At 40.5% G+C, this 23008-nt stretch overlaps 1 protein-coding gene and 1 long non-coding RNA gene across 6 annotated transcripts in view; one reads left to right on the top strand and one right to left on the bottom strand.

Moving 5' to 3' along the window:
* LOC148423480 (FERM, ARHGEF and pleckstrin domain-containing protein 1-like) overlaps nucleotides 1-23005 on the bottom strand; it is a 101289-nt gene extending 78284 nt beyond the window's left edge. For 4 of the 5 annotated variants that reach the window (XR_015865559.1, XM_088414421.1, XM_088414423.1 and 1 more), the window contains exons 1-2: nucleotides 22753-23005; nucleotides 19646-19852 (exon numbers count right to left, since the gene is read on the bottom strand). Coding sequence is in view for 4 of the 5 variants with exons in the window: in XM_088414421.1 (XP_088270547.1) it covers nucleotides 19646-19825 (180 nt within the window). In the remaining variant the exon portion in view is untranslated. The remainder of the gene's footprint in view (nucleotides 1-19645; nucleotides 19853-22752) is intronic. The other variant, XM_088414420.1, reaches the window with a different exon arrangement.
* LOC148423481 (uncharacterized) lies at nucleotides 1366-20497 on the top strand. The gene is made up of 3 exons (XR_015865560.1): nucleotides 1366-1512; nucleotides 19072-19167; nucleotides 19682-20497. It is a non-coding gene; the product is annotated as an uncharacterized LOC148423481 (long non-coding RNA).
* Nucleotides 23006-23008: the final 3 nt, after the last annotated feature.

Consider the following 23008-nt stretch of genomic DNA (forward strand, 5'->3'; position numbering starts at 1 on the left):
ACTACTACTGTCCGGGCGTTAAAAAGCATGAAATTAGATTTGTTGATGCCTGCAGAACCTCTGTTAAAATCTCACATACTTCCTGAAGGGCCTCTCAGACCCCCGGGGGTACCAATACCCTCGGAGTTATGAGAACTGCTGGTCTAGAGCTTTGTGCAGGGACCTCCCACTGTTGTCCAGAGCGTCATAGATTAGGCAGATCTAACAGTTGTGGGCGTGCATATTTACTGATTAGACTGGCTGCTCTGAAAAAAAAAAGGGAGGCTCTTTGGCATGTAAATAAAAAAAAAGAGGCTGAGGTATTATCTCAAATGTGCTCTGATGTGAGACGCCTCTAAATGTTTTCAATGCCAAGGTTAACTGTGCCTAACTCATTAGAGTAAGCAGGAGGGCAGAAGGAGGTTTGGAATGAGCGAAACGATTGGCTTCACTCTTTCATCTGCCCGAATCCTTTGCAGAATGCGGCGAATCCCGGACCCCCTGCCGCTTTGTCACTGCAGCAAACCCCACCCCTGCAAGAGATTAACATCACTCATTGGGTGGATGCTTCACTTCACATTATGGAACAGTAAATAAAGGCAGACTGGGAAACTGAATGAAATAATAAACAGACGCATTTGCGGGGTTCCCATTTTTTTTTTCTTTTAAATCAGGGGTGTCGAACTCATATTTATCGGGGGCCGCATTGTAGTTATAAATATTGTCAGAGGGCCGGTATAATTGTTAAATCAAATCAATTTTAGGTGTGTTTGTCACACTTCTAACTAGTTTTGGAAATAAGAGCCCGGTAAAAACTGCTCAAAAGAGATATTGGGAACAAAAATTGCTTGTTATTTTTACCCCCAAATTTTTAAATGTTGAGGACAACTTGCAAATTTAATAATTTAACCAGAAATTTGAAGTTTGCCCAGGATTTCGCGGGCCACATAAATTGATGTGGCGGGCCGGATCTGGCCCCCGGGCCTTGAGTTTGACACCTATGTTTTAAATCAAGACTGCAAAGAACAGACAATTCCAAGCAAAAACAATTCAAAGAAAAACAAAGACGTCATTGATTGATCACTAATTTTCCCATTAGCCAACCAAGGAACCATCTGTAAATTTCCATTCCTAAACGAAACCTTCTTCGATTCAAACTCCTTCGATAATTAGCGCGATTTGAAGGGAACGGCGATCGAAGCTGAAGTTCGGAATACAGATGAAAAACAGAAGTGTGAGCGCAATGGCAATCTGCGGGCTAATTATGAGATTAATTGAGTGGAAAGCAGCGACAAGACCCTCAAGGTCAGAAGAAGGAGGCGTGTTGAAAGTTTTAATCACAAGCCACACACGCCACAAAAAGTTTTTTTTCGCCCTCAGAACCTGCCTGACCTTCAAATACCGAAGCCATACAAAAGGCAACAAAATAACATCGACGATGATGCGCTCCACCTGCTGCAACGCGACGTATGGACGAGACGACCGGAGCTCCAAGAACGGATTGTCTTGCTCCTTGCCCCGCTGCATGTTCAGGTTTTTAACCTTAATCTCCGCCGGTAATAAATAATGACAGCCGCACATGCTGCTCTCCGGGAGGGGCCAATCAATCGGCCTCCTCGAGATTAGCTTTAAACCACTTAGCCTTACAGAGTGGCAAATCCAGAGGCTCTCCGCCTTGTGATGCGCACTGAGATACTGTAACCATGCGGAGTGACACATTGAACTTGATCCCAAATGTATCACGCAGCGGGATAAACCACCTGTAGCTAATTTATTCCGGTAGCGTTCGAGTTTGCAACAAAACAGTAAAATCCATAAATAAACCTTAAGGTTTGTTGGAAACTGGGATTAACTCCCACTCAAAGGCCAAACATCAATACAATCCTATGCAACGTTTTAATCTGTTTAGGATTAGCCTCTATCGGCTAACTAGAGCTAGCTAGATGTTTCTTGGACAGAATACTAGAATAAAACACGATTAAGAGTGAAGAAAATGCCAGTGGAATTTAAAGTTTACTTAAACAGTATAGAACGGTCGCCTTTAGCCAGTTTGATGCATTTTTTATTCAATTAAAAAACTGGGGACTATCCCGGTTAACTCGATCGATTTCAAAGACATATTTTTATTTTAAGAGTCCAGACATTCAACCATAGGTAGTTGTTTATATCTTTTTCATTTTTTTTCAATTGTCTACCTCAAGGAGTGTCTAAAATGGCTGTTAATGTGCTTACGTTATCCATTAGGAGTAAACAATTACTTTATGTATTAAAGTGACAATATGACAATAAGATTTAGACTAATTTTCATGAAAAATAAATAAATTAAGTGAATATAAATTTTAAAAATGTGTTCTTAACGATCGACAGTATGTTTTAAATATAATTGTATGTTCAGTTATCGTTAAATTATATTACATGGGGGGTGGCAATGTATGTTATAGCTACGGACAGCCCGAGGAGGAATGTGTATTGCTGCATTTACCGTAATGCCCCTAAAGCTCCCACGAGTGCATGCGAAAATTTACACACACTCCCTTTAAGTCAATAAATTACTTCAGGTGTCTAACATAAATTAATAACTTTAGCACTGGAATACCTGACAATTGATTTTTTTAGTCCTTTAATACCTAAAGTAATCAATTTGATACTTTTAGTACATGATGTAAAACATTAATCGGGTACTTTAATACCCAAAGTAATCAATTTCTTTAGGTACTCCCAGCAACTCTCCATAATTCCGGTCGACAATTTCTCGTTGGGATTTTTCAAAGGGGGAAGAGGAAAACTCCAGACATAAAAGGCTGAATTGAGCAGTTGGTGTTCTGCTAACGGTTAGCATACTTGACTTGGTTTTAAGCAGCATTGTGGTGTATTGGTTAGCAGCTAACCAATGCGCCACAGTGCTGCTTAAAACAAAGTCGTTACGTTGTGATTTCAGTTGCTCTTATATTACGCAAACCCCATAATGAATCGCCAAAGTAAGTCAAATCTTAAGATGAAAAGATGAGCAGCCTCATGGCAGCCTTGTTGCCTAGCAACGATGCCGGCGATGTCTGAATGAAAATGTGCAGAGAGCACATGTGTCAGCCTCATGTGGAGCCTCCAGGAGCAGTTATCATCTGTAAGTCATAAACTTTTGGACAATGGGTTTTGCCACATTTGCTGAGTGAACTCACACATGGGGAAAGTGACTTTGTGGGATCATTTTCTCCCATAAATCACAATTTACACAAAGAGCATTTGTTAGTAACGGAATTGAGGAAAATATGGGTTGAAGCAACCCTGCTCGGACAGAATCATTTTAATAATCATTTATTTTGTGCAAAAGTAAGGCCGGCAGTTGTTGCTCTATGTCAGCAGGCCACCACTTCCTGGAAGGATTTCGGTCCCGTTGACGACAATATTTCTCTCAGACCCGGACGTAACCATGGCAACATTGAAAGAATAGTGGCTCCTGATAAATGAGGGGGAACAAATTTGAACTCATTTGAAGGAGCAGGAAATTTGCTGAAATTTAAAATGCCGCTGTTGTATTATTCTTGCAATTTGTGTCCCTGCGTGACATAATGATGCAATTACCATGACCACACGCATGGATTTTGGAGGGATAAAGCACAAAGGGACGCTAAGACCGCATCCTATTTCGAGTATTCTCAGGCACATCCAAAACCACGAGCTGAGAGGTTAAGCCGACTTGCCGTGTTGCGATAGCGTTACGCGCACGGGCGCGCTGGACGCACGCTTGGCCACGTTGAGCTTTGGAAAGACGCAATCCTCCTGACTAATTCAACAATCTATCAACAATAGATGAAGCGAGGCCACCGGTGAAGTACGACTTGAAGTGTTTTGCTTTGGATGCAAATGGATTTGAGCCCGGTGAAGCTGGATCACTTTCAAACCGGGTCTCCTTGGTAACGCAAAAAATTGCGACGCGGTTGCCCCGTGGATCATATAAAAGAACCGCCGAACATCATCATTTGTCCCAGCGGAGTCAGGCAGGTGCATAAATAACGGTCAAAACAGTTCTGTAAATAATTCATAGCTAAATGACTGCTTCTTCTCTGACCTGACTCGTATTGGCCACACCTGCAAGAGATCCAGTAAGAGAGCTGAACCAAAGATTTCGCCATCACAAATATGATCATGGACAGCATTTATTAAGACTACCGTACTGATTGAAAAGGGAAATCCACGAAGTAGAGCTCCCACCACTAGGAATTTTCCTGCATGAATATGTGAATACCAGAAATTTTAAATGAGAAAAGTGTTTATACTTTAAATATTTAAGGCAAAGATTACTGCATTGCACATTTTTACGTAAGTCTTGATTTATTAAACCTTGTTTACTAACTGTACTGTTATCCCTTCCCGATTCCATGCCTTGGCTGTAGTCGGGGAAAATGGGGGCCAGAGTTGCCCCCGGAGTGATAACAAGACAAACATGATAACAAGCAGAATTTACCCTTGAAATTCCAATTTATTACAAAAGGTAACGCCTTTTCAAAGCGTTTGTATTCCTCGTTCTGTTCTTCAGCAGCGCTTGCGTGTGATCTTCACTCAGACTCACACTAACCCCAACAATCAAAGTCCTGTCCTCAAAATACACACAAAAAAAAAGTACATTCCTCAACTCACTAGCCAGGCAATCTGTCAATCAGCTCATGGGCACTCCAACAAGTCACGTGATTGGCTCAAGCTGTGATCCGAGGGAGCTAATCAGGCCAAAAGATGAAACGCAAAGTAGCAAGGGAACACTAAAGAATTAGTGTCACTTGTATGTAGATTTTCGCTATGCGCGGGGGCTTGATCCCAATTCCCAACGGATATAAAAAAATCAATCAATCAATCAAAAAATGACAATCTTTCCATATGTTTTCGAGGCTATATGACGACTTGGAAAACAGGTCATTTAACACTATGATCAAATTGGATTTTTCATTTTTTGGACTATGACAAGCTTTTTGCAATTCTTCAGCCGGTTTTTCACCTCTCCACGAATTCTCAAGAAAGTTTCCAACTCGTACGCAAAAAAAAATAAACCCTCAAGCAACAACACGCGTTTCTTAATTATAGGCACATGGTTCACATTAAATTGTGCAGTATAATTACCGCGCTTATGTTGCTGTCATTTGAGCTTGGTTGAACTAATCAAATGCATGTGACACACCGATAAAAGCGTCTACGATTGGGACCACACTCTGCTTGCAGCTCAACGTTTGTTGGGATTTTCACCAAATGAAGAATAAATGGGTTATTTTGGACTCCACTGAGAGAAAGAGTGCAAGTACTACAGTAGTCGAATACATTTGGTAAGTACTAAGGCAATCCACTATTTTAGGTACTGAAGTACTAGGGTAATCAAGTACTATAGTACTCAAGCAGTAATCAATTATGTACCTTAGAAGTAATAACGAAACAATAAAAAGAATTCCGTTTTTTTCAGCGAGTTCTTGTTTTTGTTCTTCAGAGTGTTAATAGCTCAGTGGAAAAAGGTTCGAAAAGTCTGTTTATCCATCTTTTTTGAGCCCTATATCATAACCAATTACTTTTTTAAGGACTTGAGTAATCGATTCCCTCGGTACTAAAGTAATCAATTACTTGGGGTAGTTTTCATTGGATCTTTAAAGTAATTACTAAAGTAATCAATACCTTAAATACTTAAGTAATTGAAACACTGAATACTAAATCCTTCGGTACTAAAGTAATTGGTCACTGAGGTAATGAAGAAATAACATACCTCAGGTAAAAAATTAATTGATTACTTTAGGTAATAAAGTGAAATGGAAATGCGTTTTATTGACATTGTATCTTTAAAATAAAGTAATCAATTACTTTAGCTAATTAAGTAATTGCTTGATTACCCAAAGTTACCCATTACTTTTTAATGAATTTAGTACTTGTATTTAATGGATTTAGTAACAGCCATTTATAAACTTTTGTTTACCCAAACACTTGGGGAAAAATATACAAATAAATACATGGATAGATGTCTGAGATTAAACGTCATGACGCTTAAAATATTAAAAAAAAACATAAAAATAAAAAAAATATGTCTTTGGGATTGAATGAAGTATTGTAACAGCTTTTCAAATATATGTAAAATGCATGATATGTTCCTGAGACAACTTCTTTATTTGTGTCCACTGCAGTGGACGTTTGTTTTGAGGCTTTATATTTCCACTCATTGATGCTACCCTACCAAGTCCTATCGTGCTCAGTTGAGGACATCCTGGACTTTCAAATAATGTCTTATGTTTGGGCAGGATGCAATTCTCTTTGATGTCCATTGAGGATACATTTTCATACCACTCGTGAATAAGTTGTTGAGCAGAGGTGCGCAAATTAAACAGGGAGCTCGAGAGTGACAGGCAAGACACTCGCAAGGGGCAAATCCTCGAAGATCAATAAAGTATCATGGCCTGGATGTCCCCCTGTGACCTTGCTTTGATTCTTTGAGCCGGACTTCCTCAAAAAGTGCTTCGCCACTTGGACGAGGGAAGCGTAAAGAATGCCAAAGAGGTTTGATTGACAGGAAAAAGTCAAGAGTGAGGAGAACCTGAGACGAATGCGCCGCTCGGCTAACTCTCAGAGGTGTATTACGCAACAGTTGGCGCTCGAATACAACAGCTGCAGCTACCGCTTTTCTTTATTCGTTACGCTCGGGAAAAACAATCGCCTTCGTGTGTCGTGAAATTTTCCTCATCCTCCTTCCCACTCACGTAGCCTCCATTGTCTCTCGAGAGCCCGATTCCATTACAGCTGAGCCCGTTGCGGGACCCAGGTGTCGAGGAAGAGAAATGAAAGAATTTCTGATGTATTTAAAGAAAAATACATTTGGGGATTACTGCTGACCGACAGCAATTTCGGTTTTGATTTCCGCTCGAAGAAACAATGCGTCATAATACTTGCGTGACCTTCAAAAAACAGCTTGAGTGGATGGTGCGCTAGCTTGTAATAAGGACAAGTACAACTCGGGTCATCGCCATGGCAACCAAAGGGCACATGCTCTTGTCAATGCACCTATCATGTTTTTAGTGTGCTTTGTCGCACACAGAAATAACCCCCATGCCTTGACTTATGGCTTTAATTTGTTGCACGACCAAGCTTGTAACTCAATTCACTCGTATATTAAATCAATTTCCTGCATCGAAATGAATTTATGATACATATGTAAGGATACAAGGATATGGTATGGATTTATGTGGAATCAATGACTCCAATATTACTAGGATACAACTGCTGTAAAAATTATATTAACGTGAAAAAAAAAGGTAAACTAACTGGCTAACTGGAGAATTCTCGTCTTTTAAAATAGTATTAACAATAAATAATAATACAATTCTGGTCTAATCCGTTTTTTATGGAGAAGAGCGAACACCCTTGACTAATTCTTTCCTAATAAAAGCCAATTGAGCACTGTGGCGCTAACTGTGACCACCGGATGGCAGTGTTTCCACACTTACAACACAGCTATTACCCACATCAATTCTAACAATGGAAGTCAATCTTTCATATGGCGGCACCAATATTTACATAGACACAACGCACAATATTCCGTTGGACTTGAAAAGTGAGTGAAAACGCGAAATATAATGGCCCTCTAGAGTTTTTTTTTCAATAATACTTGGCACTGAAAGAGTTAAATCGGCCAGATTTTAGTATCTGAAGCTAACATTTCATTTTAATTTTGGCTTGCAACACGATGCAAAAAAAGAAGAAGCTTGTAAGTAAAATAAAACAACAAAAAACTGAAGGTGACACTATTTGTTTTTTTTTTCCTGTTGCCATAAACGAGCAACAAACCTAATGTCTAAAAAGTCATGACAATTCAGGAGGCAAGGATAAAAAAGATACAGTCAGGTACAACAATCCCTACAGGGTTGCTGTTCGGTTCAAACATGTTAATTATCCTCCTGAATCTCAATGAGAAATTCATAATTTATTAAAGGGGGCCGCGCCCGGGCTCACATCCAATCCCAGAAGGCTTTTACCCTTTTTTTTATGAGAGCAGAGCAAGATCACAGCCAACCGGGGCCAAGATGAGTCAACCACGACCCCGCTGCTAGCGAGTCTAATGGCCGACGGTTGCTTAATGAAGGGATCACAGACATTCCTCAAAGGGGGCGAAAGCTTCAATGGAATTAAACATGAACGTGGGCAAATGCCGCGGCATCCACTTTGGTGCATCTGTCACGATGGAGGTCACAGCTTTCTTGGCAAACATATTCCCTGAGCGTCAACCGGATCGTGAGGATGTTCCACAAAAGGTACATCCATGTATGGTTACCATAGAAACAATGTGAGAGATTTATAATACTCGCCGGGCCGCCCCCGATGCGTGCGCAGTATACAAAACAAACGCTCCATTGAAATGTTTCATGAGTGGCGGGGCGCTCTTTAAATACTCTGCTTTAAAGGCCGATACCGAGGAGGTTTTTCCGCAGCGCTTTACGCGGCCTTGCGAACCATTTGTGATGTTTTTAAAGCATATTTGTTGGCTGGGTGAATTTTTATGATGCCGTTTAGTGGGCTAAAATAAACCTGCATATCACCGCTGTCTGAAATCTCATGTGTCCAGATATGGTCATTATTTCCTTTTTTTTCCCGAAAAAACTAATGATCCGTTTTCACCCCGCCTGTAATTTCGACGTAATTTTATGCGAAGAAAATAAAAACAAATAATGCTTTTGAATGCACCTCACGGTTTGAGACGTGTTGCGCAGAACTACTTCATTTCCTCGTTCTGCGGAAGCGATGTGGAATTACCTGTTGCCTCTATTTAACGTCTGGATGTTTTCTAGATGATATAATGAGCGAAAATCGTAAATTTGGTCACATTTAAGTTGGCTGAAATGCAAAAAGAGATACAAAGACAATTTGAGCTGCAGAAGACTTGGCCAATGTTTGCCTTCTATTACAGTGCTCAAAATAATAAAAAGTTTTCATTGATTTGTGGTGAATATTTTTATCATTTCCTGACAATTTTGTTCCTCAAACGTCGACTTCTCAAAAAGGGACAGGGTAATTGTCGTCCAAGGCAGTGAATGAGTTCAACTATTCACTACGAGCCCAATTAAAATGGATCTCTGACGTCTATGGCCGTCACTGGCAGTGAATGAGTTAAATCTGCAAATGGGAACTTTCCATTTACACCAACATGCATTCACTATGCCTCAGTTTAATTACTGTATAAAAGGCAGTGAATGAGTTCAACTATTCACTACGAGCCCAATTAAAATGGATCTCTGACGTCTATGGCCGTCACTGGCAGTGAATGAGTTAAATCCGCAAATGGAAACTTTCCATTTACACCAACATGCATTCACTATGCCTCAGGTTAATTACTGTATCATGAAAACCTTAATAATCGGTAACAAAGCGATTTGTTACGACAGCAGGTGATGCATTTCCACGTTAATTAAAAAAAGCTACTCCCCTCCTCTTTGAGCGTTGGAAACACGCGTCATCATTAATCCCCAAGCCTCCCATAAAAGATTAAAGATAGTTCCCAACATTCCGAGCATGTTAGTATTCTCATCAGCCATCCGCCGCCACTCCGTTTCCACAACTTTCTCATCTTCGCCGGCTCCCGCCCTCTGCGACGGAATTACATCGCCACGATATGAGCGAGGGAGGGAGGGGGGAGATAAGCTATCCTCACATGCTGCCCCATTCCCTCTAGTGCCGAATGGCAATTTTCAGTTATGAGAAAAAGGCAAGCACGACTTTATAGATCATGAGGAAAGTGCAGACAAACAGCTGGGGCGAGGATGACGTAAGAATTCCGCCAGTGCGTGTGGAAAAAAAAGCATGCCAGGCCTAACATAACTAGGTCAACCAATATGTTCAAACTAGTGGACACAAGCTAGCTTAAATTAGCGCATAATGTTTGGATGAACTTTTTCTAACAACATCTTAACTCATTCACTGCCGTTGACGTCAAAGATTCCATTTTTACTGGACTGGCTGTGAATGAGTTAATTATTCTCCCTGTCACGATGCGTCGCTGACATATGTAAAAAAATAAAAATGCCTTATTTGTGATAAATAAATATTATTGCCGTGGCAATCTGCCATTTTGCGGAGGAACATTTCAGTCATTTACTGCCATTGACAGCTATAGACGTCAAAAACGCATTTGCGAGTTTACATAATGAGGGAAACAGCCTACTGAAAATTTGCGTTGGGCAATACGTCAAATTAATTTGATTAATTCACCCTTTTAAAAATCTAATATTTGAAAATTAACTAAATCGTGATATTGATGTTTCGTAAAAGCGGCAGAATGCTGGACAAGATGTTTGCAAGACATGTTTATATAGTTACTAACTACAGTACTTAAATCATTCAGAGCTTGCCATTTTCTAACCGTCTTTTACTTAACGCTTGAGAACAACAAACTAACTAAATAACTAACTAACTAGCTAACCTGCATGTCAAAATATTTCCCAGAGAATTTATTTTTTAATAAATCAAACCTTTAAATAAATTGTGGAAGAGATTTGGATGCTGGATTGCTAGCTACTGAGCTAACGTTTATAAGCGTAGCATTAGCTAGCTGTCACGACACGGCTGACATGGATGGATTTAAAAGGTTACTAAAAGGAAAAAAAAAACACTGGGTACGGAGTAAGGCGAAGTCCTGGAGGTTACAATGATTTTAAATTTAAAAAGTAAACCATTCCACAGGTGGCTACATTAGCGCATTCTTTTTATTTATTTATTTTTTTAACGGAAGGATTATAGCCATGAACATTAGACCAGTTGAAATTTTGGTGCAAGGTCTTTTTTTCAAATGACAAAAAAAAAAAAAAAAATCCTAGGAGATGTGACTGGAATGAATATTAAATTTACGGAACCTTGATGCACATGCTAGTGTCTATAAACGGCTGCCATTGTGACACCTTATATGGTACAAGGTGGCGCTTTAGGAGAATACGACAACGCTTCACTGGCGCGTTCCAGGGGACTAGACGCCACTCTGACAGCTGACAGCAGCACCTTCGCAAAAAGTGATACGAGAGAGGAGACTTGCGATGGAATATGTTATCCGTAATTGTGGCGTGTACGAGTATCCCCGTGCTCGGGATTGAACCCCCCCATCGCCCCAACAGGCATCTCCCAGCCCCCGCCAGCACAACTACATGCTTATTAGTAGAAGACTCTCCCCACCGACGCTCCTCACCCGCCTCTGTCATCGCCATGGCAACCACACACTGGCCGTCTGATTCCGCGTAACCTTTCGGTGAAATTGTGATATACTGTGCGTTCGCCGAGAGACTCTAACGACATTCGCGGAATGTTACCGGCTTAAAAGCAAAGAGACGTTATCCTGCTGGGAAAGGAACAGAAGCGAGAAACATCTATTTTAAGACTCCCCAAAGTGTGAACAAATAATCAAATATCTTCAGCGAGTGGATGTGGAAACCATGTGTGCGGATGGTAGCAATATCCAGATTCTCTTGATATCTCCCTTATTGGGTTGCAATTATTTTGTTGGTTGACATGGGAGCTATCATAAAAGGAGGTCTTTTATCGGCACACTTCCACCGTTCCTTCATTTGCATTCCTCATTAAAGGCAAGCCCACTCGGCTGCTTGGAAGCAGGTTTATCGCCGTCTTGAATTTCTACCAACCTTGAAATTTCAGTCATCAATCACAACAAACGGACTCAATCAACCTGAAGGCAATTATCTACATTTTGGTACTGAAAACATACTCAAATATTGTCTTGAGGCCCAGGATATTCATTTGTGTCCATTGTTGTCTCCATTTTGTCTCATCAAGACGACAAAGTGAATCGCATCTCACTCAACACGTGAAAATACAAGAATGTCCTCTACCGAGCAGTATCTCAAATGAATCAAAAGATAAAGACCAAAGAAAATGTCCTCTACAGTGGACACAAATGAATATGCTGGGTCTATAGGTTTTACAGGTTTAAAAAAAAAAAAAAAAGACATCATTGAATCCCAATTGCGTAGTTTTATATTTTTAACTCAATCAATGCCAGGGACATAATTTGTCGTTTTTGTTGTTGTTTTTTTTTAAGAGTCTGGACATTAGATCCCCGATACTTAAGTATCAAATCATTACTTAAGTACATTAAGGACAATAATCTCCAAATATTTAAGTATTAAATCGCTACTTAAGTATCTGGGATTAAATGTCTGGACTCTAAAAAAAAAACGTGAAAATACGTCCCTGGCATTGAATGAGTTAGGGGTCTTGACACGCAATCCCGAATTTTTTTTTTGTTTTCTTTTTAAGTCCTGACATTCATTCATTCATTCATTCAATCTCTCTTTCTCTCTCTCTCTCTCTCTATATATATATATATATATATATATATATATATATATATATATATATATATATATATATATATATATATATATATATATATGGGGTGTTTGGGTAAAAGGATGTTTTATAAAAGCAAGGTTCTAGATGAATGAACTACTAAAGTAATTGATTACTTTAGGTGATTAAGTAATAAAGTAAGTGATTATTTCATAGTGGATGAGTCATACTATAAAAATGGAGAGGAAATGCTAATGGGTTTTGAAAGCTCTAACATGGTACAAAAGGGAGCTGAATTAATGGCTGTTTCCCGTTGCTCCTCCAAAACTGCACCAGCCAATCAAATTCTCTTACAGCCAAGAAAAAAAAAAAAAAGAAAATCACAAATCACGTCCTCTGTGACTAAATCGCTATGCCAGTCGGACGCCTTGAGCAATGTAAGCGAGGAGAAGCAGACTGCTTCCCCGCCACGGCGACCAGGTTTAAAAGGATTTAGCGTGCCGCTCCATGACAAGAAAAAGAAACATTCACCCCCACCCCCAAATCTGAGCTATGCCATTCCTCCAAGTCAACATGTCGTGCTTAAAAATACACCGCGTGAAACGCGAGCCACTGAGAACCTTCGCTCGTCTGAAATAATAAGCAACTTGTATGAGGGAGGTCCTCCTGGTTAGAATGTGAGATTCTAGAACTCAAAACTATTTAGGTAGATGTACTATATAGAGTTTCATTTGTGTCCATTGTAGTGGACAATAGTTTTTGGTCTATATCAGAACAGACTGGGTCTCAAGAGCATTCTGTATTTTTTCTTCATTTGTCATCCATAAACTCAATGATTGCCTTGACTCTTGACATAACGGATAGAAAATATTATCCAGAAAATATTATCCAATGTTACTGTTAGTGAGAATGTAATTGGTTAATATTTAGTAAGACATGCAAGCTTTTTTTTGTACAAATCCTCTGAAAAGTCACTAAAGTGTTGATGTGATGGTGAGGCTAATTTGTTAGCTTTAGCTAGCAAACTCAATTCACTTTGTTTCACTACAATTAGTAGTTTTTAAAATAGTGAGCAATGAATAAAAAATAGGCTTCAAGCTATTGACTGCCGCTCTCGGTTGAAGTTTATCTTCCAAGAAAACAAAATAAAAAGAATTTTTAGCAACCGGCAGCTTTAAAAATGGCCTGTGACTCACTGATTTTGACATGCTAACATTTAGCATTGCTAATCACGGTTTTAGGTTCATTCAAACACAAATGTTGCAGCAAAAAAATGTAGACAGACATTCAAGTAGTGCTCACAAGTCTTTTTTTTTAAATATACTAAAATATGTAAAATATGTAAATATACTAAAATTACCATTTTTGGTGGGGGTCACTTTCCCCAAAATTCCCACAGAATTAGAGGACAAAGTAGGGATTAAACAAGTTTTTTTCAATATTTATTTGGACTGCTACGATTTAAAAGAATAAATTAAAATGTAAGATAGAAGAAGCTGCAAAATCTGAAAGGCAATGTGGCGAGAAAACGCCGTATAGAATTTCAACAAAGTCACTTCGATCAGAAGAAGAATAAGCAATATTTTTCTTTGTATCTTCCTGTATTATGCTGCCTCTGCTTGATTTAATCACGGCCTGTCTAACAGAAAAAAAAAGCTTTGCCGCAATCCTGTGACATTGCTAGCCAAGTTAAAACCTTTTCGCGACAGAATTTCAGTTCAATTTTCCCTATCGGCGGCCAGGCTGGGCTTTAAGCTTCGGCGGGGGTCCGCTGTTTGGGACTTTTTAGCTTTTTGCTCCGCGGTTGGCAACCGGCCTAGAATCCACACAGCTCCGTCAGTCAAGACACAAGCGTACTAAGGAGCCAGTTGAAAGAAGCCCTTCATGATGTCGTCAGACCCTCGTCGCCATTCAGCCGGTAACAAGGCGCGCCGCAACTGCGCTAATTGGGTCCCATCGCGGTGAAAGGGTGACGGTATGGTGGCTCGATAAGCACTCTTGACTAAAGCGAGGGTCCTACTGAAAAACCACATGGGCCCGTTCTTTATAGTCCTCTGTTGGCCTGGGTGGTCCCCGCTCAGTTCCGCGATGTGGGGAAGCGAATTTGGTGGATCTCTTCCAGGATTACTGTAGACGCAGAATGATTGATACGGCAGTGATGAAGTGCAGCTAGAATATGATAAGCGTTTTATACTACAGTACTTAATCCGAGCCAAGACAGGAGCTGCAACCTATCCCTGCTGACTGGTGAAAGGTCGACAACACCCCGAAGCGATTGTAAATGGTGCTGCTATTTTATCTCAGCGGATTCTCTCTGGGAGAATGTAAAGGTATTTCAGGGGGATACAGGACATTTTACATCCAATTTAATCATTTCTAATCCTGCTTTAATGCTTTCTAATCCCAGAAGTGTACAGTTTTCTTTTCAAATTAAGAGCCAATTAATTGGAACATGACACAATCGATTGCTAAGTTGCATTACGGTGACTCTTTTGCAAAATGTTGTACGCCTAAACATTGTGTCCACTTTGAGCATTTGGTTTTTTATATTTGTTCGACATTTTTGACTATTTTTTTTTTTTGCCATCTTGCTGACACTAAATGGACACAATTTAATAAGATGGGAAGGTATATACCGGTGAATATTTTTTAGGGGGGTACTAATGCCAAAAGAGTACAAGAAATTTTTACGGAATTAATTATCACCAAATCAAATAAATGCTTTTTAATAGGTTGAAAGGTACAGTTCATTTTCCTTTTCAAACTAAGAGCGAAATAATCGGACTTTAGGCAAATTATTGCTAAATTGTGTTATAGTAACTCATTCGCAAAACATTCAAAGTTTAATACAAATGCACAGTCATCAGAGATGTGATTTTCCGGCGGATGAGCCAGAAATAAAACCCATCGTCTGAATATGCTGAAAAAAATACATCTGGCAATACCATGACAAATGTAATTCCAAAGTTTATTAGAGCAGACGCAGATGGCACAGCACTTTGCTTTAAATATTTTTTTTTCCATCCAAAAATCTTTTGCACTGCTTAGAGGGTACATTGAGAAAATATTTCACAGGGTATACATTACTGAAAAAAGTTTTGGAACCACTGCTTTATACCATCAAGAATTTGTGCTCCCCGCAGGGTAAAACAATCTTCATGTGCGTTTTTTTTTTCGCCCAAGCCTCTGTAGACAGATTAGAGTATTATAGGATATAATGATAGATTATCCTCTGATAACATCAACAGAACACAAACAAAGAGAGCCGGCGGCGGGCGTTCAAAATCTTCAATGAAAAGGCGGGAAGATTAGCAACTTCCCCCACGCGAATCGCTCGCAGTGTACGCAGTACAGTGGATTGATTGCGGAAACGAAATTGACACGTTGTAGAGTAATAATAAGACGGCGATGGCACAAAATCAATTGTCACAGTAGGTGGAAATGCCAAGAGATGAAGGGTTACTTTCCACATCAAACCCTAAGCAAAGGTCAGCCGCACACTGGCTCATTATGGCTGAAGAGGAAGGAGAGGAATACAACTTACTGTATTTCACAGAATTTTCATTTTCGAAGTTTCTAACAAAAACAAATTGCCATCAGCAGAAGACAAAATCCAAACATTTCACACCATTTGTTTTGCAGCTGCTTGGCAATGCTGGGCGCCAAGCTAGCTTATTCGAAGGGTCGCTAACCTTGCTAATTGCTAACGTGAAATGTTGACGAGGGAAAAGACCCAAAACAAATGCTTAAAGTCTGGCTTGCTCTGGCGCGGTAAACAAAAAGCTATGAATAGTATCACAATGAATATTTATACCTCGCCATATAAAGAAGAGGGTGGCTGCATTAGCAATTTAGCACAGGCACAATTAACTCACTCAGCGCCATGGATGACAATGTTCATCTTTTAAAATAGTAATAACCATAATAAATCATAAAATTCTCGTCAAATATTTTTTTTACGGAAAGGAGATGACACCCTTGACTAATGCTTACCTCATATAAGCCTATTGAGCACTGCAGTGCTAACTGTGACCATTGGATGGCAGTGTTTCCACACTTACAACACAGCTATTACCCACATCCATTCTAACTAAAGAATGGAAGTCAGTCTTTCATATGGCAGCACCCATATTTACATAGACATAGAACACAATATTCTGCTGGCCTTGAAATGTGAGTGAAAATGCTAAATATTCTGGCGCTCTAGAGGTTTACTTTTCCAGTAACGCTTGGCACTGAAAGAGTTAATGCACGCTAAGTGATGACATCAGGAATGACAAAAAAAGCTCGAGCTCAAAGTACATTAAAAATAAGCAATATTATTCGTATTATTTTGCACCAGAGTAGAGTTTTGAGATTTACACAATATTTGGTTGCAAAATTCCAATAATTTTAATCAATTTACAAGAGCACAGGCCAGAAATTTTTGTATGGGGTGTCACGACACTTCAGAGAAGGGTGGCCAGGAGCGGCGTGCACATTCAGGGTTACATGAAATAAAATATTTTATTTTATAATATGTATTTAAGATGAATAACTGGGAATTTTCAAGGGGTATAAAAAAAAAACTGCGTGCATGTAAAAAAATAAGGTATCAAAAATATCCACAGTGTGTGGGTGTGGCCACAGTGAAAACACTGAGCCAGGTAGCTCCGCCCCTTGCTCAGGCTTTTTTTTTTTTAAACGTTAAATAGATAACATCACTAAAGAAATGCATGTTTGCATGAAAACACAGGGTTTGAATGAAAAACAGAGAAAACGATGAATATACGTTGCGACCTTTTTAAGGCCGTTTCGCTAAACAGTCAAAGTCACTTGTCGAAGTTAGCATGATGTTATTTTAGTTTATTTCTGAATTCTGCAGCTTGCGTCAAGCAAAGCTGCCCTTTTCGCAACCCTTTCTCATTCAGACCCGATTTTGGTCCCTCTGTTATTCATGTCCGTGTGGCTAAACGTCATTAGCATCTCCATACATGCGCTCCCAGTCCGCAAGCTAAGTAGGCCACGCTACGGTATGTGACCCCCAACGTGACGAGATGGCCCCTTTTGTTTCTCGACCATCTGATACCCGGCCCGCTCGGCTGGAAATCTGCCTCTTTGAACCGCTTAGGAAAAAAAAAAAAACTGAAATTTTTTGGTATCTTTTACAGCGGAAGAACCTTCGGTCAGCCGGACTCTAAAGTCACGTACGCAGGCATTAGTTCCTCAATTAAAAATGCCATTAATAATTAACAAAGTATATTGTCTGAGGTGCGCCCGCCAGCTGCGTCAGAACAATAACAAAAAAGAGACGTTAAATCCTGACTGAGGAGATCTCAGCGATCGATTTTTATTTTCCACAGTAAAAGAGCGCGACGTCTTGAGCGGAAAACTCAAAATAGGCTCTAGGAAAAAAAGTAAATAAATAAAATGTGATGAAGTCAGCAGGTAATTGCAATGAAGTTTGGTTGTGAAGACGCCTCCGGGCAAAACAAGACGGGGACGAATGAATTTTTTAGGACATAATGTGAGTTCAATTGACTGAGTAAAACTTCCATTTGCTTCTGCATCTCTGCGACAAAAGATTTTTTTTCATGTCAACGGCGAGCTAGCGCCGCCACGGTTAGCGCGCCACTTTGCATTAGGGGACAAATTCGACGGCGCAGGTGGATTTAAATCGGACATTGTTTACGGAATGAAAACAGTGAGGAGGAAGAGCGTGAAGGATCTTAATGGCCGATTTGATTCCGGCTATTTTTAGCCTTGAGTGGCTGGTGTCCATTTCAGCCCATTAATTATGGAAAACATTTTACACCTTGCTATCCTTTTAGCCCATCTGTTGATCTAAAGCAAAAAAAAAAAAAAAACTGGTAGAAATGACCTTCTAACTAACTAACTAACTAACTAACTAACTAACTATTGTGCCCAGTAGGGCTACTGACTATACCAATAATTTCCTCTACTGGGAAAAAGGGCTTTTGACGAAAAATTAATAAATATTTTGGGAGGAAACGGCTGTGAAACAAAAGAAATAAAACTGCGGGAAGGAAGGAATTAATTAATTAATTAATTAATTAATTAATTAACTAATACTTTCTCCCAGTGGCATAAACAGTTGGGGGGGGGGGGGGGGTCTAATCGTAAAAAAAAGGCATCCTATGGTAGAAATGAATCAATGAATAAATACGTAAATAGATTAACTAAATACAAACTAAATATAATAAATAAAAAATAAGGAACAGGGTGGCAGAGCTCCCAACACAATACAAAAAAAAAAAATAAATAAATATATATATATATACATACATACATATATAATTAAATAATATTTTGGGAGGAAACAGGCTACTGAAGGTATAAAACAAAATATAAATACACAATTGAATAAGATGAATACATAAACACGAGCTTCTGACAGTTAAGGGTAAAAAATAAATAAATATTTTGGGAGGAAACACAACTGTTGTAATGAATGAAAGAATAGTGAATGAATGAATAAAATAATGAATACTTTTTCCCTGCTGGCAGAAACTGCCTTCTATGGAACCCCTAAAAGGACATGGAGGTTTATTTTTTTAATTGCGAGATTCACAATAATTATTGCAATCATATTTCCTACGTCAGTGAAGGGTTCTGATAGTTAAGGGGGAAAAAAATCTCTTGAGGAAAAAGGCGTTTATGTATGGCTAGCTAAAGAGAATGCGAAATGAATTTCAACTGGACACATTCTAACAAGCATTTACATATTTTTTTTTTTACAGTATGTTCTAATGGACTCCACTAAACCCTGTTTTCTGATTTCCTTTTCAGAATATGAAGCGGCAAAATCCACCTCCTTTTATCCATCTCAGTGGCGGCCATTTTGCCACTTGCTGCTGACTGAAATCACAGTTCCTCGGGGTTCAGGTAACGGCCAATCACGGCTTATCATGTGAATATCACCCCGCCAAACGCAGGAAATACTTTTACGTGATTTTTTTTCACAAAATCAGTCCCCTTTGGCCCCCCTTCTTCACATCCCTGCTCAGGAGCCAAAGGATGTTTCTCGCAAAAGAGTGAAAAAGTATCTCCGCTTGTGAGACGACACGCATGACAAAACAGCCAATCAGCATTCCCTTTGCGTCGCCCATGTTGGCGAAACATTTCCCATAAGTTTACTTATGCAACTGTCAATCCATAGCTAATCAACATCAAGTCGAACAACATGATTTTCCAGGAGATCGCGTCAGCAGATCCGCGTGCCGAATAGATGAAGCCGTTTGAGGCAATTTAACGTCCGACAAGCGCACGCTAAGATCCCTCCGGTTTCATTCATGAAAACATCATGCGGTCGCCATGGCGACCGGCCTCCCGGGCAAAAATAGCAACCGTTGCGGAAACTCACCGAGACGTCAAAGAGCTCCTCCGTGTCGTCCAACAGATGGACCCTGATGGCGACGTGCCTTCCGGCGGGCATGGCCGGGGGTCTGTGCGCCGGGTCGAGCGTACTGATGCCCAGAGTCTCCGGGGCCCCGAGACGGCGCCCCGCTCTGGACGTCACGGGCTCCGGGTCGGGATCTGCCATGGTTCCCGGCGCCGCTCACTGCCCGCCCTGCGCGGAGGTCACAGGGTAAACGCAATGAGCCACGCGGCCCCGCCCCTTTGTTCGCATCATCTCCGTAACGGCACATGTCGGATTCACGCTGGCTGCTAACGATCGCCTGCGGGACGCGCCATCAGCGGAAAGAAATGTTAAGCGTGTTTCGGATTTTGAGTCGCAAATCGGACTGCGGTTGACTCGACAGCGAAATTAGAAATCTGCAGGGCTAAGAGGTGTCAAAAAAAAAAAAAAGACGACGCCCACAAAGCCCCTCTTCGCGTCTCGCTCGATTCTATCCCGAATTGCGGCGTGGGCAGCCGCTCAAGCGCCGCAGAGGTGCACCACTGCTGCCAAAGTGGATCACGCAATTCAGCAGAGCGCGTCAGGATAACGGACGCAAAGCACAAAACGATTGATTTGAGATGTGATCGTGCTCACGGAACCACTTGAACTCGTGTGTCAATGCACCATTCAACTCTCAATGCCGGAATTTTTTACAAAAGGGAACCTGACGACCAATTTCCAGTATTCTGACTGACCGTAATTAAAGGGACAGTGTGTAAAAATTTAGACCGTTTTTCATTTAAAAAAATGGTTGTAAATTGCAAAAACTTGCAAATGAATGTGTTCTAATGACCAACAGTATGTTTGAAATTAAATTATATTACATGAGGGGTGGCACTGTGTGAAAAACTGTCTAAATCTTACACACTTCCCCTTTAAGTCTTTTTTTAGTATGTCCAATACACCTATTGTGCAAGCTCGTACTAGCGGCTCTTTAAACCTGAACACTTTCAAAACAAACAAATATTTCAGATAAACCCTGGCGAAAAGGGGTGGCTGAGGAAGTGTGACACACACACACACACACACACACACACACACACACACACACGCCCTCTCATGCCACTAAATGAATCACATGGTCATGAGTCAAGGCCGATGACTTCCTCGGAATAGGTCACCATGCAAAGACCTGAACAGTTTGTCATTGTGCACCCGCACCTTTTTGCTCTGTGTCGTAAAACAAAATGGCCCCGTGCTTTACGTTTACCGGTATGCTGAGGTGTGGCGGACTAACACTTCCAAATTTTAGCCTCTGCTGTAGCAGGACTTCACGCGAGCCCAACCGCTATTTCTCTGATCACACGACTCCTTCCGAAAATAAATAAATTATATATATATATATATATATATATATATATATATATATATATATTTTTTTTTTTTTTTTTTCATATTGAAATTTGACATGTTGATACCACCAGGGTGAAATTTCAGCTTCCTTGACTCTTTTTTCGAAGGTTTACCTTTGATTCACATAAAGGACTAAAGAAAATACCGCACAAGGGTTAATGAGACGCCTAGAGATGAGCACATGACTAAAGTGTTTTGAATTGAAACGCGTTATGCGTTACATTTCAAAGGTATGCACAATTTATTTATTAATTTACTTAGGAACCTATTATAGATTAATTAATTTCATGAGCTACTGTTCCACACGGCCTAATTTACCTGGCAACAGGATTTGATTTTTTTTTTTTTTTTACATTAACTCCAAGTTATTTATCTAACTAAGTAGTCGTCCTGTGTTGAAATATGACACGCTGTCACCATCTGGGTGAAATTTCATCTTCCTTGGTTCTTTTTTCAAAGCTTTCCCTTTGATGTAAAGATGAAACGACTGGAGAAATGTACAAGACGTATGGCGCATTCAAATACACTATGACATTTCAAACTCACGCATAATTTATTTACAAACTTATTTAGTATTACAAGTAATCTATTTTAAATGAATTAAGTACTTAAATGATCTTTGTTACCCTTCGGAGGGACTTGCTAGCTACCGTTCAAACAAAACTACCGTCAAAACTCAAAAGTTCCGTGCCAACAATCAAGCTACCTTTTATATATAAAAAACCGGAAGTGCGACAGAAAAATGAAAGTGTCCGATACAAACCGGAAAATGCCTTTCATGCATGAAGTTTTAAGAGGAAACCATGGCCGTAATGGTTATTTACACCCACTGTTTAATTCACCTGGCAACAGTTGAATGATAGGAGTACCAATATTTATTTTTCCCCCAATTAAAAAACTGTATTAAAAAAAAGGGCAGAGCTTGAGGAAGTGTTCTCCAAAAAAAAATGACCCTGCCTTTGAACATGCTAGTTTGAAATTCCCCACTAATGTGTAACACGGAGCTGTAAAAAAAAAAAAAAAAGACTTCTGGGCTCTCCAAGTGTGGAACAGTGGTTCTTGTGTGTGCTCCTCAGTGAGGGTCAACGACGCACAGCTGGAATGCTTTAGTGACAGCTGGATGACCGCAGACCCCTTCTGCACCCAAAACTGCCAGCTGTGCCCACAGCAGCATCCTTCGCTCACACCGGGGTGTGGTTGGAGGGTGACAAAGTCCCCCCCGCCCCCTCCGCAATCGGAAATCTATCACCAAGAGAGCAGCCAAGCAAAACCAGCAGGATATCGATACAACCGCGGAGGCCGATTTAAAGCCTCTGCGGGGATACGGCGGAATCGAATGGAGGAATCCGCCGGTCTTGTTTTGTAATGTAGGTTAATGGAGCAGACTGGTGCAAAAGCGCAGCGGGTTTGAATGCGTCGTGTGCGAGGAGAACGACGCACACCTGGTCAAACGATGCAAACAAGATGAGTGCATTTTACGACGTCTTAAAAAAAAAAAAAAGCAACGCGGTTGCAGCATTCTGCGCAAATCACTTAAGATGCATGAATGCGAAATGCAAAAGGTTCGTTAATATAGTGAAGTCTTCCCTCAAGCGTCTCCCACGAAAGCCACAGGATGTCGGGAACAACCACGAAAGACTTAACCCTAATCTCCTCAAACAAGTTGGATCAGTTCCTTCAAGAGCACACGGGACTTGGCGAGCACGAATTCTTACCAGTTTTGCCCCTTTTGGAAATGGATCTTGATTGAAATTCCGCACCTTTTCGGATCCCACGCTTGAGTGGATTACATGGGCGTCCCGCGGCGGGCTAAACCGAGACGATCACGAAGTCCGGCTGACTTTTTAGCTGCTGCTCGGACGCGAGAAGCGACTTTCTGCGGTCGCCATGGCGGACGGCAGAGTGAGTGAGCGAGCCGGCGGTTGCAGACGAGACGAGATTAGCGCGAGCCAAGCTGCCCGCCGATTCACT

This window comes from Hippichthys cyanospilos, chromosome 5 (genome assembly GCF_059441005.1).
Source record: "Hippichthys cyanospilos isolate Australia breed blue-spotted pipefish chromosome 5, RoL_Hcya_1.0, whole genome shotgun sequence".
Taxonomy (NCBI): Eukaryota; Metazoa; Chordata; class Actinopteri; order Syngnathiformes; family Syngnathidae; genus Hippichthys; species Hippichthys cyanospilos.